Source organism: Heptranchias perlo, chromosome 5 (genome assembly GCF_035084215.1).
Source record: "Heptranchias perlo isolate sHepPer1 chromosome 5, sHepPer1.hap1, whole genome shotgun sequence".
Lineage (NCBI taxonomy): Eukaryota > Metazoa > Chordata > Chondrichthyes > Hexanchiformes > Hexanchidae > Heptranchias > Heptranchias perlo.
Window position 1 is genome coordinate 14,825,073 of NC_090329.1, and position 19,851 is coordinate 14,844,923.

At 42.3% G+C, this 19,851-nt stretch overlaps 1 protein-coding gene across 1 annotated transcript in view; it reads left to right on the forward strand.

The window, feature by feature from the left end:
- Positions 1–19,851, forward strand: part of lmbrd1 (LMBR1 domain containing 1) — a 212,174-nt gene that overhangs the window by 161,932 nt on the left and 30,391 nt on the right. Inside the window, exon 14 of the mRNA XM_067984036.1 lies at positions 6,079–6,163. Coding sequence (XP_067840137.1) covers positions 6,079–6,163 — 85 coding nt within the window. The remainder of the gene's footprint in view (positions 1–6,078; positions 6,164–19,851) is intronic.

Here is a 19,851-nt window from a genome sequence, read left to right on the forward strand (position 1 = left end):
GAATTATAGGGGCATGCTACACTACAATCAATAAAATCATTAAACATTTGTAAACTTATCCATCTGCCCAGCTGGAACGAAGATACTTATGCCACCAAAAGGTACGCTGGAAAATACCATCCCTACACTATTTTTTAAAAGTGCGAAACAACAAAAAATTAAATTTTAAAAATGTGAAATGTCATATTTCTCACTTTAATATTTTTTGATCATTAAAAAAAATGTTAATTAAATTTTTGAAATTCTTTTTTTACTTTTAACTTCTGTAAGTTTCATTACATTAGATCATTTGCTTGGCTTTTTAAAATATATTGAATTTTTATTTAAACTAACAGAAGTTAACTGTGAAGGAATGATTTCTAGTTGCCAGCTTGTTGGCGTGACTTCTCTTCTTGACAGATTCTGGGCGTGGCTTCAATTCCCACAGTCTCTCTGTTACAAATGAACCTGCGCTGAAATCATAGCACTGAACCTAAAAAAAAATTGAAAAGGGAGCAAGCGGACTTCGGAGACTTCGTAGTGTTTGCCGGCAGGATGTGCGGACAGCCTTGCCACGTCGGTCGGAGCAAGTTCCGGCCCATTATCTCATGGTTGAGGGATGGGAAAGGTGCAGTTGTACTGCAAAATATCACTAAGGTTCATAATTCTTACTGCTGTATGCAAATCTTCGTTACTCTTCCCATTTGGTTCTTCAACTGTAGAAACGAAGAACAGATTGTTTTTATATTTCACTGCGAATACAGCTTGCAAGTCAACGTCCAACTGCTGTAACTTTCAGTGGGGCGTGATATTAAGTGAAAATGTATTCTTCAAAGTTTTTTGGTAGATGCTTGCTTTGTCTAATAGTCTGTGAAACTAGAAAAGAGTCGGTTGAGGGGTGACCTAATTGAGGGCTTTAAAATTATGAAATGGTTTGATAGGGTAGACATAGAGAAGTTGTTGCCTCTTGTGGGGGAGATCAAAACTAGGGGCATAAATATAAGATAGTCAAAAATAAATCCAATAGGGAATTCAGGAGAAACTTCTTTACCCAAAGAATGTGGAACTCACTATCACAAGGAGTAGTTGAGGCAAAAATAGCATAGATGCATTTAAGAGGAAGCTAGATAAATACGTGAGGGAGAAAGGAATGGAAGGATATGCTGATAGGATTAAATGAAGAGGGGTGGGAGGTGGCTTGTGTGAAGCATAAACGGCAGCATGGACCAGTGCTGTGCTGTACACTCCGTAATTCTGTGTAATAAGTAATTCTATGTAATATTCTCATCAGCTGGAAGGCTTTGTTGAGCTTTTGTTTAGCTTATATATGTAAAATATGTGGGCCGTTGCTGCAGTAGATATGCAGTTAGGAAAGACGAGCCCCTTTACCTATCCCCTCACTACGCACGTGTTGCATTCGTTCAATTTATTTCTTGCTTTCACCTCCCCACCTCCTATTTACATGTCAGCTTGTATTTAGTGCCAGGTGGACTGTATTATCAGATTTACTCAGTTAGGCATAAGAACCATAGGAGAACAAGCCATTCACCCCAACAAGCATGTTCCTTCCACCGATATTTACAAACTAATCTATCCTAGGCTAAGGCTATAATATTGATTTGAAGCAGTTTTAGCTGTATATGAACATGAAAGTAACCAGTTTTTAATAAAAATACAGATGGGGATCAGTAAAGTTGGGAGATCACCTTTACTAGTTACTTTTACATTGCCTGGCCTTCCACCCAGTTGTAAAATAATTTCAATTTGGTTTAAAGCCACATTTCTCTCATACTTCATAAAAGTCAGTTTAATATTAGGGAATGCTCCCCCCCACTCCCTCCACCAATCCATTCATACAAGAGGGAGCAAAACAAAATACACATCCATTACAGATGCCCTTGCAAGTATAGCTTGGGTCATCAGGTTGAACCTCACAGTTTACAGATATTGTTCCAAGGCAGTTAGCTATAGCATTACTGCAGCCACGGACTCAACCCTACTCATTTGATCTCCTGAGGAAAAGTTCTTCCTGCCTCTTTCTCTCCCCCCCCCCCCCCCCCCCCCTTACTGTTGACCAAAATGTAAATTGAGTAAAACTCCACAATATTTCAACCTTGCATGCTACATAATCCAATACCTGTTGCCTGTCTTAGCATGACATTCTCAAGACCGCCACACCTCAGGAACCGGCCTGTTCCACACAGCATTTAATTATCTTTGTCATTTTCTTGAAATCTTCGGCCCTTTTCCGTTCCAGATAGTCATCCAACTCATCAAAGGTGTCAACAAAATGTTAACTGCTTTTTTCCTGAAAGTCTCTTCTGTATATCCATGGTCTGATTTTTCTTTTTTTTGGAAGAGGAGAGGGCAGGTAGAGGGAGGAGGAAAATTCCTTCTAATCTGGAGCCTTGCCTGAGACTTATTTAATTTTGTACTTACATCCTCTAGTGCTGACAGTCCAAGTTAAATTATCTGCTTGTGTCTCTATTGTTTTTTGTACTGCTCTTGTGGTTCATGTCCTTGTGGGACGGATACCAGTTTTTTCTGTCTGTGCCTTTATGCTACAGCACCTAAAATTGTATTCTTCATTTACATTGACTCATTGGCTGTAACCTATTATTTGAGGTTCCTTAATTTATAATTGAATTTTAAAGGGATTATAAACTGTAATTCAAATCCTACACTACCTAATTATATTCATAAAAGATTGGATGGACTTGCTACATTTTGGGGGAGGGAAAAGGTAGGTTTTTGTTTTAAACCCAAATTGTGAACATGAACTACCCCTTATCTTCTCCACCCTCCCTCAAAAAACAGCCTGCCCTTGTAATATAAATTTGTACAGTAAGTAGTGGGGTTGATTATATAACACAGAGAAGGTTATCAAATGTACTGTTGGTACAATGGAAGTGCTAAGAAATATTAACTTTTATAATTACATAAAAATGTTTGAATTTTTATTTTGGGTACTCTGCCATGGAGATAAATGATTTAATATGATTTTAACATTTTTACTGTATAAATTAGAATGTATTAAATTCTATAATTTTAAACTGCCTAATATACAGAATGTGATTTAGTATGAACATGGTAGGTGAATCCAGGTTTTTTTTCCCTTCACAATTCAACACACATGTGTTACAGCTAAATTGACGATTTTTCTCATTTTAATTTTAGTAGAATTTTAGTAGTAATTTCATGATGGGCTACTATTGAAATATCTGTTCCTATCCATTTTCTTTATTGAAATTTAACATCTATTTTTAAGTCTAGTTGTGATAAATTAAATAAAGTAGTATGTTATAGTAAGACAATGTGTAAGAGTGCTTTACTAATATCTTTTGAAGCCTTGGCATTCTTCTGAAAACTTTTCCTTCACATACAAATCCAACTTTTAATTGACAGGGGCATAATTGGTCTGATCTGTCATTCCTTCAACCAATTTTAAATTATCTTGCCTGTTGCCTTAATTGTTTTTTATCGAGGTAGTTATTAATCGAATCATTGACTGCCAGCTGAATTGTTCCTTACAATCTAGATATAATTCAAACCAAAAAGAGTTTTGTATTTTCGTCGCATCCTGGTAAACTGGTGATAGTGTCAACTGGAGCAATGTGTGCAAGATTTTATTGTGCTACAGTGTCGCTCAAATAAAGCAATCTGCCACGGAAGCTTAGAAAAATCTTCTGTCGACATTATCACATCATTAAATCTTATGAGTTGGTGATCAATGAACACTGGAAAGCTTCAAGGTCACCAGAACAGATCATTCTACTTGTGAACAAGATTAAATGTAATGTTTGTGCTTTTTCTAAAAAAAAATAGATCATTAGCGTAACTTTTTTAATAAAGCTGAATTTTAATTGGTTTTGTACTGCAAAAAAAGTGAAAATGCTTTGGTTTTAATTAATCTCTACTTCCCTTTTAACTTGTCTGCTGTTAAATCTGTATTGCTCAATGCAAGTGATTTATTTTGAATTTTGTTTCAAACATTTGGTAAGACTGCTTGGGCTATTTTGATGGTGCCATTTTGAATTTGAAGCTTCCAACACAACGCATTTGGAGCAGAGGCATATACAGAGCTCGGAGGAGAGTAGGGCAGTGGGATTAGTTTCTAATTGCTCCAGCGAAGTGCTGGCACGGACACAACGGGTTGAATGACCACAAACATCAGCGGTCTCTTCAGCCCATGAAAAAAATATGACCACTGTTATTAAACTAACTTATCTGATCTATTTTAGTATAAAGTTAGTGGGTTAGTTCTCATATCTAAATTTTCTAAAAACGAATATGGGCAAGCTTAGTTGCACAATTAAGAATTTTGTTTTTCCAAAGACAGACGTTAGACGCTTTATGTTGAGTTTAAAATGGAACTCGTGAGCAAAGCGAACATTTTGACATTCATTCATCACAAAGTTGATTCTGATCAGTGGACAGCAAACTCAAACTGTTGCATTCAGTTAGAACTCTAGAGTTTTCTAAAGCATTTTTTTTTATTCGTTCATGGGATGTGAGCGTCGCTGGCAAGGCCAGCATTTATTGCCCATCGCTAATTGCCCTTCAGAAGATGGTGGTGAGCCGTCGCGTTGAACAGCTGCAGTCCGTGTGGTGAAGGTTCTCCCACAGTGCTGTTAGGAAGGGAGTTCCATGATCTTGACCCAGCGACGATGAAGGAACGGCGATATATTTCCAAATCTGGATGGTGTGTGACTTGGAGGGGAATGTGCAGATGGTGTCGTTCCCATGTCCTGCTGCCCTTGTCCTTCTAGGTGGTAGAGGCCGTGGGTTTGGGAGGTGCTGTTGAAGAAGCCTTGGCGAGTTACTGCAGTGCATCCTGTTGATGGTACACACTGCAGCCACGGTGCGCCGGTGGTGAAGGGAGTGAATGTTTCGGGTTGCCAATCAAGCGGGCTGCTTTGTCATGGATGTTGTCGAGTTTCTCGAGTGTTGTTGGAGCTGCACTCATCCAGGCAAGTGGAGAGTATTCCATCACACTCCTGACTTGTGCCCTGTAGATGGCAGAAAGGCTTTGGGGAGTCAGGAGGTGAGTCATTCGCTGCAGAATACCCAGCCTCTGACCTGCTCTTGTAGCCACAATATTTATATGGCTGGTCCAGTTAAGTTTCCGGTCAATGGTGACTCCCAGGATGTTGTTGGTGGGGGATTCGGCGATGGTAATGCTGTTGAATGTCATGGGGTGGTGGTTAGACTCTCTCTTGTTGGAAATGGTCATTGCCTGGCACTTGTCTGGCGCGAATGTTACTTATCTGTGCAGGCACACTGATGCTTCATTGTATTTTTGGAGAGACTTCACTGTGACGTGTACTGTAAATGAGGCAGGTCTGAATTTATTTTTGCCTGTACCCATTATGAAATGGCATAGCATCATTCCAAGTACAAATATGTATTTAGTAAATGATTGCACTGCCTCATACCGCCAAGCTACTGTTCATAGCATTCTGTGTACTAATCATTTCATTTGGAAGCAGTCTCCATTTGTTAGGCATTACTGAACTCCAAACTAGGGTGAGACAAGAGGTAACTGGGTAGTTACAGATTTGTTGAAGCTAGTAAATGAAAAAGCTTTAGCCCCATCAAAGGCATTGTAACTGTGCTCACTTTTTGGTTCTGTTTCTCACCCTCAAATTGTGGCTGCTGATAGCTGGTGTTTGTATTTTTACCATTTTTTTTTAAAATGGTGATGTGATGGCAAAAAAAGTAATTTTCCTACTACCTGAAATCCTTAGTTTGAGCACAAAGACAAGTTGATACTACATGTTAACTCATATCTGTTTGGGTGAACAATTTTATGGGTGCTCTGATAATATCAGTCCACTGAAAGATATTTTTGGGGAACTGAACCGTAGCTTGTTCCTCCAAGGACTAGGTCTGCTGAAATAGCATAAAATCATTTATGTACACATTCACTTAACGAGGAAAAAAAGCTACTGCCCTAGGATCTCGAGCTAATTGTTGGGGTGTGGAGAGGGGGGGAATTACATAAATGAAGATTGTGTATGAATGTAAGGCAAGTATAATAGTAAGCTTCGTATATACATAGTTAATATGGTTTGTATTTTTGTGTGTGTGTATATCCAGGTCAACCAGACTTCATTTGACTCGAGGCAAGAGAATTCAAATGCAACCTGGGTGACAAAGATGTGTGATGCAAAGGCACCTGAAGGTGAGTTGATACAATTTCTTGCGGATTACTGTGCATATCATTTTAGCCTTTTAGCAGATAAACCAGTAAAGTTTACATTAAGGAAAAAACACCATGTAAAAATTTACAGGGATAAAATATTTTCAGAGCTAGCAAATTTTACTATTTAATTATAACTGTTACTAGTAAACCTTTTCCTGTCTGCTACTAAAAGTATATACGTTTTTGGTAATGTGTGTTGAGACCTAAAAGTTATTTTGCTAGGACTTCAATATCTCGTACCTACGTTATTTAATGGGTGACGGTGACTGTGACTGTGACCATGGTGCATTATTGTGCAGCCTTTGACACGGTAGGCCATACCATCCTTCTCCAATGCCTCTCTGCCGTTTGGCTCAGTGGGACTGTCCTCGCTTGGTTCCACTCTTGCCTATCTGGTCATAGCCAGTGCATCTCCAACAATGGCTTCCCTTCCTCTGGCTTGAGTGTGACCGAACATACAAACTTTATTATAGACACAAGAACAGCGTTCTAATGCAGTTTTACCAAACAACAAGTATTTATATAACAGCATTCTAATACAGTTATATCGAATAAACAAGGATGGTACAACCTGTCCCTAGGAAGTTTCAAGCTGATCAGGCCTGGTGTCGTAGGGTATGTGGGCCTCTGTCGCCCCAGAAGCTGCTTCTAACTTTTGTGGGGCAGTACCTCAGTTTATATGATTTTCTGAAGCATACTTGCTTCTCGTAGTTTAATGACATTAGTTCCATGATGCCTCACTCCAGGTCTTACTGGATGGGGTAAGGAGGAGGGGAAGGACAGAGATCTTCTCCCCGGCGGGCGGGAGGAAGCGGCCTGCCTCTGCCACCACGGAGGCCTGGCTTGAGGTGGCAGAGGAGCTCACCAGCACCACCAACATATCGCGCACCTGCATACAGTGTAGGATGCGCCTCAATGACCTAAGTAGGTCAGCCGAAGTGAGTACACTTACTCATTCCCCTACACTCCCGTCTGCCACATCACCGCCCCCACCCCACATCTCCTTCTGCACTGCCAACACTACTCTTATCACATCACCCCTCACGCCCACTCAAAGCTCATCCTCATCTTACCTGCACTTGCTCACCTCGCCAGTACTCATCCCACCACTACCACTCAACCCAATCCTCATACAATCTCATGGCTCTATCTCATACTCACCCTCTCATGCATTTCTTTCACGGCCAGCCTCACTCAACCTGCCACTACCAGTGCTGCAGCCACGGGGCATGCATCACACATGTGCAGTAGGAAGTGTAAGGCAAATGTGTCGTGAGCATGAAGGGGATGCACAAGGGTATTTTGAGGGTTTGTCATGGTTTTTACTTATATTTGATTTCTGATCAACTCACATTACATATTATATTGTCACCACTACTGCCACTGTCTTTGCAAATCTTGTCTGGTTTGTGCAATAATGCCCTTTCCTGAGGATCACTATGAAGACCCATAACTGATGCTACCCATTATGTCACTGCAGTGTGGATGTAGGTGTATTTGCAGGGCTCTTTTGTGCAGACGACTGAGAGACGTCGGTGATGTCCCCGGTGGCACCCTGGAAGGATGCGGAGGAGAAGTTGTTGAGGGCAGTGGTGACTTTGACAGCGACAGGTAAGAAGATGGTAATCGAGCCAGCTGGGAGCAGCTCGGCATGAAGGAGGCTTCAGATGTCCACGACTACATGTCGAGTGACTCTGAGCCTCCGTATGCACCGCTGCTCAGAGAGGTCCAGGAAGCTGAGCCTCCATCTGTAGACCCTGTGGTGAGGGTAGTGCCTTCTGTGACACATCTCTCTCTCTGCGGTTGCCCTCCCTCCTGCTGTGCAGGTGGATGTGTCACAGCACCATGTTGTGGAGCTCCACGTGTCAGAGATGGACGGCATGGCCGGCGAGGCTGGTGATGCTGTTTGTCCTCCGAGGAGGTCATGACCGTAGCTATGGTAGCCCCCATCCGGAAGATGTACGTTTGAGGGGGTCCGCAAGGTAGGTAAATGTGTCTGCACACCGGGGTTGAGGTTCCAAGTTTGTGAATTTTATTGTTAGGAGGAGGGTGGTGGAGGCCAAACTTTGTCCAAAGTGACAGAGTGGCTTCCTGCAATAAGTGATGGTTCCCCCCCCCCGACCTGTCAAATGGACCTTTGCAGCTGCCACAGGCTGGTGGCTGCAACACGTCCATTTCAACTGGGAGTGTTTCCCCCAGTGCAGGAAACAGTCTCAGTTGAGTTGAAAATCCCACTCCTCCTAAAATATCATGTCAATCAGGTCTGCTAACGACCTGAAGTATCTACTTAATTAGTTTAAGTGGCATCCCGCCGGCTTTAATTGCCAGCGGGAGTCCCGCATGCGGGGGCTGCGCGCTCATCACTGGGGAACCCGGACATGGACGGGTTGGAGCCGGGCTCCAGACCCGCCCCGGGAATCCCCGATTTTCGGAGCCCCCCCCCCCCCCGCCACGAACCTGCCGGTTCGGAGGTCTGAAAATCGAGCCCAATATGTCTGTTTCACGGTTTACATTGTCTCTGCAATATTCCCAATCACTTTGCCTGATGTCAGATAATCGTTCCCTGTGGAATGTTGTCTCCCTTCGTATTCTCTCACACGCAAGGTCTGCGCTTCGCTTTTTAGCCCAGCACCTAAAGCTTTACATGGCAATGATTTGGTCTAGAAATCGTATTTCTTACATCTGTGAGACTAGAAAGATAAGGGCATGTCCTTCCCCCATAAGATAGATAGATAAAATGGACAATAGTTAACACCATAGAATGGATAAAGATGTCTGGAACAATGGACGCCCTTGGGGGAGATGTCCAGGACAGATGACATCACGGAACTAATGTCATTAAGCTACCAGAAGTAAATATGCTTCAGAAAGATATATAAACTGAGGCACTGCCCCACAAAAGTTAGAAGCAGCTTCTGGGGCGATGGAGGCCCACACACCCTACGATACCAGGCCTGATCAGCTTGAAACTTCCTAGGGACAGGTTGTACCATCCTTGTTTATTCAATATAACTATTAGAACGTTGCTATATAAATACTTGTTTGGTATAACTGCATTAGAACGCCGTTCTTGTGTCTATAATAAAGTTTGTATGTTCGGTCACACTCGGGCCCGAATCATTATAGAAGTTATTATTAAGAAGGATTAACAACCCTTGGTAGCATTAATAATAGCATATTTCCAACAACAGACATGAGTCGGCTTTCACGTGATACCAACTCTACCCCTTCACTCCCTCTGTGCTGTCAGATTGTTCGTTCAACATCCAGTCTTGAATGCGCTACAGTTTCTTCCAGCTAAACATTGGAAAGACCAAAGCCTTCATCTTCAGACTCTGCCACAAACTCTGTAAACTTGCCACGGACTCCCCACTCCCAACCACTGTCTCATGTTGAACCAGACTATATGCAACCTCGCCATCCTGTTCGACCCTGAGCTGAGCTTTTGACCCCATATCCTCACCATCACAAAGATTGCCTACTTTCACCTTTGTAATGTCGACCACCTCAGTCCCTACCTTAGCCCATCCGCCTTTGAAACCCCTATCCATGCCTTTGTCACTTCCAGGCTCAACTGTTCCAACGTTCTCCTGGCTTGTCTCCCATCATCGAACATCTGTAAACTTCAGTTCATCCAAAACTGTGCTGTCTAAATCCTTTCCCTTACAAGTTCCGCTTACCTGTAACCCTGGTCCTTGCTGACCAACAGTGGTTCCTGGCCCCCCCACTGTATCAAATTTAAGGTTCTTATTCTTGTATTTAAATCCCTTCATGGCCTTGCTCATCTCTTACATCCCTACAACCCCGCTTCCCCTCCCCTCTCAAACCCTCTGTCCCTCTGACTCTGGCAACTCCTTTCTCCCTTTGCCTTACCTTTGGGGTCCATGCCTTCAGCTGCCTAAACCTACATTCTGGAATTGTGTCTCCTATGAAATAATCTCTTTTAAAACTGTTGAACTGCAATAATATATTCAAAAGCAAGTTTTATGACCTCAAAGATCTCACTTCAGATGTAAGTGGGAGGCTGTTCACCTCTTGATATATTTATTCTATGCTCTCTAATTTCTCAAGACAGCCAGCTTATTTGTAAAGTCCATACTAAACACAAATCACAGATTGCCACTGTTACATGTGTACTGACAGCAGAATGTCTATCTGCATTGTTTATTGCTTTGTAAGAACACAGACTGGCTATCTACTTTCACAAGGAGTTATCCAGTTAATTATAAGGAAATTGGAGCAGGGCACATTTCTGGCAAAAGGGAGGGAAGGTGCAATATGTCCAGCCTTTTGTGGGCCTAGAACTCAATGTTACTTTATCACATTGATATTAGTGGCAAGATCTCTGCATTAGTCAGTGATATTAGAGAGAGTATATTAGTTTTCTACTACAACAACAACTTGCATTTATATAGCGCCTTTAACGTAGTAAAACGTCTCAAGGCGCTTCACGGGAACGTTATCAAACAAAATTTGACACCGAGCCACATAAGGAGATATTAGAACAGGTTGGTCAAAGGTAGGTTTTAAGGAGCGTCATAAAGGAGGAAAGGTAGAGGGATAGGTTTAAGGAGGGAATTCCAGAGCTTAGGGCCTGGGCAGCTGGAGGCACGGTGGCCAATGGTTGAGCAATGAAAATCGGGGATGCGCAAAAGGCCGGAATTGGAGGAGCGCAGAGATCTCGGAGGGTTGTAGGGCTGGAGGAAGTTACAGAGATAGGAAGGGGCGAGACCATGAAGGGATTTGAAAACAAGAATGAGGATTTTAAAATCGAGACATTGCCGGACTGGGAGCCGATGTAGGGTGGGTGAATGGGACTTGGTGCATGTTAGAATACGAGCAGCAGAGTTTTGGATGAGTTTACAGAGGGTGCAAGGTGGAAGGCCGGCTAGGAGAGCATTGGAATAGTCTACGGAAGTAAAAAGTAAAATGTATGTGATTGGATTATCTAATAAATTGAGTTCCTGGTGAATCTGGACCTCGGTTGCTCTGTATGTGGTTCTTACACCCATAATCCCATGTAAAAATACATGCATGAATACACTAAGAACACCAGAACTTTTAGTAATAGAAAAAGGTCATTCAACCCAGCAAACCTGTCTCTTTTTCACCTTGGCCTCGTCTTTCTCCAGAAACACATGCACTTAGCTCTTGTACCTATTTATATCGTTCACTGCAATGGCCAGTGGTACGTCTGTTTTACAAGTCCATTTACCTTTTGTAATAAATTAAACAGAAGTCTGTCTGACTTTCCTTCTTTCTTGTAACTTCCTAATTGTTTCTTTAATTGTGTTGCCTGCTATTTGAAACCACTATACTGAACAATTTTGTCTGCATCATCTTTTATGAATCCTCTTCCAAATAATCTTGAAAACTTAATTAGCCGACCTTAAAGCTGCTTGTTTTCCAAAGGCAGCAAGCCTGAACCCTCTTTGATGATTTGCTATTTTTAGTGTTTGATGTTAATGCTCAAATCTCACAACTATTTGTGATAAAAAGAAAATTAATTTACACTTTGAATTCGGTCATACTAAGGGTGAGTATCTATGAAACATTATTCTTTTTGGAATTTACGTATGTTCTATGCATTTAAGTTGATAGAAATTGGAATTTTAAAAAAGTCTGTTTTCAGCCGAAGAAAACAGTTAAGAATATCTATGTTAGTACCATTTACGGACATACAAAATTGACGGGCAGAAAGAAACCAGCTGGTCCATCAAGCCTGCCCCACACCATGATGGTTGGAGCATCACGACTAGGCACTTCTTCCCTCCCACCCATCCCTACAGCCACGTAATCTCTTAACGGAAAAAATAGTCTGAAAAATTCCGCTCCAACCCCCTCAGGCGATCGAAACCTGCCCAGGCAAGCTCATGGACCAAGTGTTATCTTCTATATGATGCAATCTCTGCCCAGTCAAGAACCAGGCCAGCTCCCTCTTGAAGGCATAGAGAGAGTCAGCACACACCACATCAGCCGGCAACACTTTCCAAAGGCTCACTACTGTCTCGGGGAAAGAAAGAACCGCCTAACATCCAGTCTATTCCTACTCTTACATAGTTTAAACTCTTGCTCCCTGGTCCTCCCCGATCTGTTAAACTGGAATAATCTATCATTAGGGACACTATCCAGCCCTTTAATTATTTTACTGAAGTTATTTTCAGGGTCTCAAACTTTCAGGCATAAGAAAAATTCCATTATAAAGTGCAAGGGTCTAAGCCCTATTTCAACTGGCTAGATTAATGTAGCATTAAGCGTTTTCAAAAAAATTATCTCAACCATTGATCAGATAATCACACAAAGAAAACGGAACAATAGGCCAGTTAGCCTGACATCGGTAGTAGGAAAATGCTAGAATCTATTAAGGACATAGTAACAGGGCACTTAGAAAATCATATGATTAGGCAGAGTCAACACGATTTCCCTTTCATAAAACCATGTTTGACAAATCTATTAGAGTTTTTTGAAGGTATAACTAGCAGGGTAGATAAGGGGGAATCACAGAAAGTTAACATGTAGGTACAGCAAGCAATTAGGAAGGCAAATGGTATGTTAGCCTTTATTGCAATGGGGTTGGAGGATGAGTAAGGAGGTCTTGCTGCAGTTATATAGAGCTTTGGTGAGACCACACCTGAAGTACTGTGTACAGTTTTGGTCTCCTTACCTGAGGAAGGATATACCTGTCTTAGAGGCCTTGCAACGAAGGTTCACTAGATTGATTCCTGGGATGAGAGGGTTGTCGTATGAGGAGAGATTGATAGAATGGGCCTATGTTCTCTGGAGTTTAGAAGAATGAGAGGTGATCTCATTGAAACTTATAAAATTCTTAGAGGGCTTGAGAGGGTAGATGTTGAGAGGCTGTTTCCCCTGGCTGGAGAGTCTAGAACTAGAGGTCATAGTCTCAAGATAAGGGTTCGGCCATTTAGGACCGAGATGAGGAAAAATTTCTTCACTCAGTGGGTTGTGAATCTTAGGAATTCTCTAACCCAGAGGGCTGTGGATGCTCAGTCGTTGTATATGGGATCAGGTGGGAAAATGGAGTTGAGGCAGAAGATCAGCCATGATCTTATTGAATGGCACAGCAGGCTCGAGGGGACGTATGGCGTACTCCAATTTCTTATGTTTTTATGCTCTTAATTGGATCGGTCTTTCAAAGACCCCGCACAGGCACAATGGGCCGAATGGCCTCCTTCTGTGCTGGAACATACTATGATACTATGATCATATTAATCCTACCAACTAGGTACAAGTCATGGCAGAATTATTTATCCTATTTCGTGTCATCTTTTCCCTCCTGCATGACTGAAGTTTTTTTCCCTTTTTAATTATAAGTGCATATTTTTGTTTGAAGAATTATTCCAGTTTTAATTAAAATATCAGCTGGAAGGAGAGCTGAAAAAATAAATTCTGGAGAATCAGAGGACTGTAGTCATGTGACAATTTTGTTTTGAAAATTGCCACTGTTGTACAGTAAGTTAATTTGTTTTTGGGATGTGGGCAATACTAGCAAGGCTACATTCATTTCCCGTCCTAGTTACCATGAGAAGGTGGCGATAGGTGGTCTTCTTGGACCACTGCTGTCAATTGAGATGATGGTGCTCCCACAATGGTGTTTGATAGGGAGTTTCAGAATTTTGAGCCAGTAATGAAGGAATGGGAACATAGGTCAAAGTCAGGATGGTGTGATTTGGAGGGGAATTTGGAGATAATGGCGTTCCCATGGTATTGTTTCACTTGTCCTTCTCGGTGGTAGAGGTCACATAGACAGTCAAAGTAAGTTTATTGAGTGACAGTGTAATCTGTAGATAGTGCATACTATGGCTATAGTGCTTCGGCAATGGAAGGTAGATATTGAGTCCAGTGACAGTGGCGACAATTAGGTGAACTGCTTTGTCCTGAATGGTGTCAAGTTTCTTTAATGTAGGGGCTGTACTCATCCAGATGAGTGATGAGTGTTCCATCTCACTCTTAACTTGTAAGGAATCTTACAACACCAGGTTATAGTCCAACAGTTTTATTTAAAAATCACAAGCTTTCGGAGGCTTTCTCCTTCGTCAGGTGAGTGGCACTCACCTGACGAAGGAGAAAGCCTCCGAAAGCTTGTGATTTTCAAATAAACCTGTTGGACTATAACCTGGTGTTGTAAGATTCCTTACATTTGTACACCCCAGTCCATCACCGGCATCTCCACATCATCACTCTTAACTTAAGTCTTGTAGAAGCTTGAGTGATTTTGAGGAGTCAGAAGGTGAGCTACTTGTTACAGAGTACCAAGCTTTTGCCCTATAGCCATGGTGCTGATATGACTACTAGTTAAGCTTCTGGTCACTTATGAGCCCCAAGATGTTGATGGTGATAGGGCTCAGCAGTGGTGGTGCCATTGAAGGTCGGGGAGATGTTTGAACTTTTTTACGGTGGTAGATGATCATTACCTGGTACTTGTGTGGCACAAATGTTACTTGCCACTCGTCAGCCCAAGTCTGGATCTTGTCCAAGTCCTGTTGTAGGCTGGAATGCTCAGCTTCATTATTGGAGGAGTTGTGAATGGAGCTGTGAATACTGTAGAAATCGTCAGCAAACAGCCCTCTAAGAATTTTATAAGTTTCAATGAGATCACCTCTCATTCATCTAAACTCCAGAGAACTTCTGACCCTACGGTGGAGAGAAGGCCATTGATGAAGCAGCTGAAGGTGGTTAGGCCATGGACACTTCTTTGAGGAACTCCCACGGCGATGTTCTGTGGCTGTGATAATTGGCTTCTGACAACTAGGACAATCTTTCTTTGTGTCAATATGACTCCAGCCGCTAAAGGGTTTTCCTTTAACCCCCATTGACATTAGTTTTATTAGGTATCTTTGGTGCCATTCTCAGTTGCATGTTGCCTTGATGTTGAGGGCAGCTACCCTCCCCTCTCCTCTGGCATTCAACTCGTGTCCATGTCTGGATCAATGCTGTGAAGAGATCTGGAGCGAGTGGTTCTGGCGAAACTCGAACTGAGCATCAATGAGCAGGTTATTGGTGAGTAGGTACCACTTAATGGCACTATAATGACTCCTTCCAAGTGCAAAGGACTTTGCAGGGTTGACTGAGCTGACTTTTCCTAAGTCTACCATGATGCCTGGCTCATTGCCAATAGGTCAGTACAGTTGTTTTTTTCCTTATTATAGAACTTTTTGATTTTTCACAACTGATTGGCGTACGAGACTACGTCAGAGGGTACTAAGAGTCAACTACGTAGTGCGAGACTGGAGTCACGTGTAGGCCAGACTGGCTAGGGGTGGCAGGCGCTTTTTCCTGATGGACATTAGTGAACAGTTGGACTTTCCTGGTTATTTTTCTGGTGCTATCCTAAAAATCACCAGATTATTGAATTCATTTGCTCTCATGACCTTTGGTTTGCTGGTAGAGCACCATAACCACTACACCTGTATCGTTGCATCTAAAACCATGTTGACTGAACTTTTAACTGTTCACTTACAGCATCCTGCGTAATGTCCTGAAACACTTTCCCTACTGTAGAGATTAGGCTAACTAGACTGTATTGACCAGGTTCATGCCTTACTCGTTTTGTGGACCAGGACTACATTTATCATCATCCAGTCATTTGTCACATTTTGAGATTTATTTTTCCAGAAAAAGATTTGGAAATGTGTTATTTTTAAACATTGTTGCTGTTCAAAACATAATGTTTTCACACCAGATTTTTTTTAAAAAGACACAAAAATAAAAGGTGGTTAAAATGCTCATCGGCTAGCTTTGATGTTGCTTCCTCATAGACAAGCAATTTATTAGCGAGTCCCAGTAATCCATAAATGCTTCACCTATTATGTTGGGAAGTCCCAGCTTCTTTTCCGGCTGTGAATAGGGAGATATAAAAATAAGCAGGCACAGGCTGTCAGTCAGGTCCAGAAAAGACATAGGAACAGGAGTAGGCCATTCAGCCCCTCGAGCCTGTTCCACCAATCAATCAGATCATCGCTGATCTGTACCTCTACTCCATTCCATACCCCTTGATACTCTTGGCTAACAAAAATCTATCGATCTTGGTCTTTAAAACTTCAATTGACCTGGCATCCACATCCTTTTTGATTACTTTTTTTACCTGTAGCTTTTGTGCACGTAGACACCAAAATCTCTTTGCTCCTGTAAAGCTGCAAGGTCAGTGAGGTTTTTTAAACATAAAGTTCTAAGGGCAGTCAAGCCCAGCAAAGGCAGTGAGGTTGAAATGCGGGGGAGTGGTTAGAAATTATTTTGTTTGTCAAGCAAGGCAACCCATTGATATGGGGAAACGTAGTATGTTTGTTATTTTGTATTGTTATGCAAAGATAAATTGCACTGATTTGAAGTAAGTGAATCCGATCATAACTGTTGCACTGTATGTTCACGTGTTGTGAAATAAAGAAACGAAATGATCAGTCTCTAGCCTTTTCTCACCAGCTGTTGCTCGGTCCACCTTCGGATAGATTGAGGAACACACGTGCAAAAGATGCAATTATCCAATTCAGATCATGGGGATGCTATTGCCACACCCCTGGCTTATGCTGTTGAATAGTTAGAATTTGGGCAGTATGGGCATACACCCAAACGCAAGATGCTCAGACCACTTACAGAAGTGACTGGCATTACTGTACCCGAGAGAATATCTAAGGCAAGACCTTGAACTTGTAACATCATTACTTATGGACTCTGGGGGGGAAAAAACTCAACCAAAGCATCACTAATTACCTAATTTCATTTCTTGAGGATTCTAGGATGTATCTCATCTGGCACAGGAGCTTTGCGAGCATTTAATTCTTCATATAAATTCAAATGCAAGTTCTTTCTTTACTTACTTCTCTATATGTTATGGATCCTTTAGCCTTTTTTACATGACTGGATTTGTTGACAGTTCTCCTTTATGAAACTTGATGCGAAGAATCCATTCAATACATCTGCCATATCCTAATAATCTGTGATAATTTTACCCAATGTATTGTTTAACAGACCCACTTGTTCTTTGACCCTTTTTACTATTAACATAGTTGCAAAACTTTTTGGTTTTTTTATTGCTGTCCTCTGTAATTTGCCTCTACTTTTTCTCTTACTCTGAGTTAGATAGAAAGAAAGAATTTGCATTTATATGGTGCTTTATCACGTCCTCGGGACAACGCAAAGCGCTTCTAATGAATTACTGAAGTATTGTCGTTATACATGCAAACCTGGCTTCTAACATGCACACAGCAACTTTCCACAAACAGAAAATGAGATAAATGACTAGTTAATTTGTGCCTTTGGTAATGTTTGATAGAAGAATGTTGCCCAGGACACCGGTAGAACTCCCTGCTCTATGAACAGTGCTGTGGGATCTTTTACCTCCACCTCAGCTGGTAGATGGGCCTTGCTTCCAAATGTCATCTGAAAGACTGAATCGAGGGGGGCGGGGGAAGAAAAGTTTTGGCACAAAAGAGGAAACCAAGTGTCTTGGAGGCAGCTTTAGAAATGCAGGAGATCTGGGAGTTCTATTTGAAGTCAGACAGTAGAACAGATGGCATCTATAGCAAAGGCGTTAAAGATAAGTCGTGGTAGCTGTTGGTTGCACCTGCAAGAGACCTCACAAAACTGTCTTTGAAGAAATTAGATTTTCAATGCCCCTCGAAGGGCATGGAAGAGACCAAGATGTACTGATTCAGTCACTGCACTAGGAGACAAATGAAGATTGTGTGCATTAACAGTATGTTGTCTGAAAGCAATTTATGAGAGAGTAAAATCATCAGCAGATGACTAAAGAGGTGATCAATAAGTAGAGAAGATGATTGATGTAAACAAGGAACATGGTGGGAGAGAAGATTAAGGAAAATATTTGCAGGGCTATGGGGATAGGGCAGGGGAGTGAGACTAGCTGGTTTGCTCTTGCATAGAGCCGGCACGGACTCGGGCCGAATGGCCTTCTTCCATGCTGTAACCTTTCTATGATTCTATGATGAAGCCCTGGGGAACTTTGAATTGATTGGAAAAAGTGAGAGGAGAGCTATCAACTAGAGCACAGATAGAGCAATTTGAAACGGAGCTAATTTGAGACAGTCATAAAAGTAGCTTTAATGGGAGGTTATTTAATGGCAACTTGCTTGGAAGTGCAGAGTCTGCTCAAGGCAATAACCGATGATTCACCAGTGTTCAAGAGCACAGTCCCAGATTTGAATAACATGGGCATGAAGATTACTAGTGGAATAGTCATACTAAAAACTATACTGGTGATCACAAAGCAGGCTGTGAAGAAGATCACTGAAGAGGCCAGAGCTTTTAAGTTGTTGAGTAATTTGAGATTTAATAGCAAATGGCATGAGTTTTAGCTGTGTTTGTTGTAATGGGCTAAAGGCAAGTCTAGATGACTCTTGCCATAGCATCACCAATAGTGGCAGGACTGAATAGCAGGCAGGAGTGTTACCTTTAGGCATTATATGCCTCTCTTCTATATATCATTTTCTCTTTGTGTTGATGCTTCTTTCTCCCTTTCTGCGTCTTACTTTGTTCTCTTCTGCTTCTCTCCTTTTCCCTTATGGATGGGAGGTGGTGGGTGTTATTCTGGGAAGGGAGGTGTAGAAGACTGCAGGCTGCATCTCTTGCTCCCCCTCCCTGTTTTTGCCTCGTCCTCCCCTTCCTGTTACCTTTACCTCTTTCCTTGCTCCTACCTCCCCCTCCCACCCCTGCCCCCAACGATGTAACCTTCTCCGTTCTCCCTTTGCTGCCTCATCTTCCTCATGTCTCAGGAAGTTTGAAACTTCCTGCTTCTCACCTAAAATTCCTGTCGCCCCGAAGCTTTTTGTAGAGATCATCCCTCATCTTCCCTACAGCCCCTCAGATATTTAAGTCAACAGATATTTTCACGGTGCTTTGAAAACTGAAATGCTGGTTTCCTAGCTCATTGCTGGGAAATTGTGAAGATTTGGGAGCTGGCCAGGGATCGGAAGCAGTAAATCCAGGGAAGGAAGACAGCAGGCCAAAGCCAGTAAAGATTTAAGTGCAGGCCCAGTGGAGGATGCAGTAAGTCTGTGGGTGATGGAGGGCCTCAGAAAAGTGAAGACAGACAAACCAGGAAGAGAAATTGTAGGGGGGTGGGCCGGGCAGTAGGTTCAGTGACAGGACATTGGGCAGTTGGGAAGTGGGGGAGGGAGGAGAGGAAGATCTGGAGACAGTTGGAAGCAAGCAGCCAGTAACTTAACTGGACCAGCCGTATAAATACTGTGGCTACAAGAGTAGGTCAGAGGCTGGGTATTCTGCGGCGAGTGACTCACGTCCTGACTCCCCAAAGCCTTTCTACCATCTACAAGGCACAAGTCAGGAGTGTGAGGGAATACTCTCCACTTGCCTGGATGAGTGCAGCTCCAACACTCAAGAAGCTCAACACCATCCAGGACAAAGCAGCCCGCTTGATTGGCACCCCATCCACCACCCTAAACTTTCACTCCCTTCACCACCGGCGCACTGTGGCTGCAGTGTATACCATCCACAGGATGCACTGCAGCAATTTGCCAAGGCTTCTTCAACAGCACCCCCCAAACCTCTACCACCTTGAAGGACAAGTCATTTTCCACAGCATTCACCTGAGGAAGGAGGAAGCCTCCGAAAGCTTGTGAATTTCAAATAAAATTGCTGGACTATAACTTGGTGTTGTAAAATTGTTTACAATT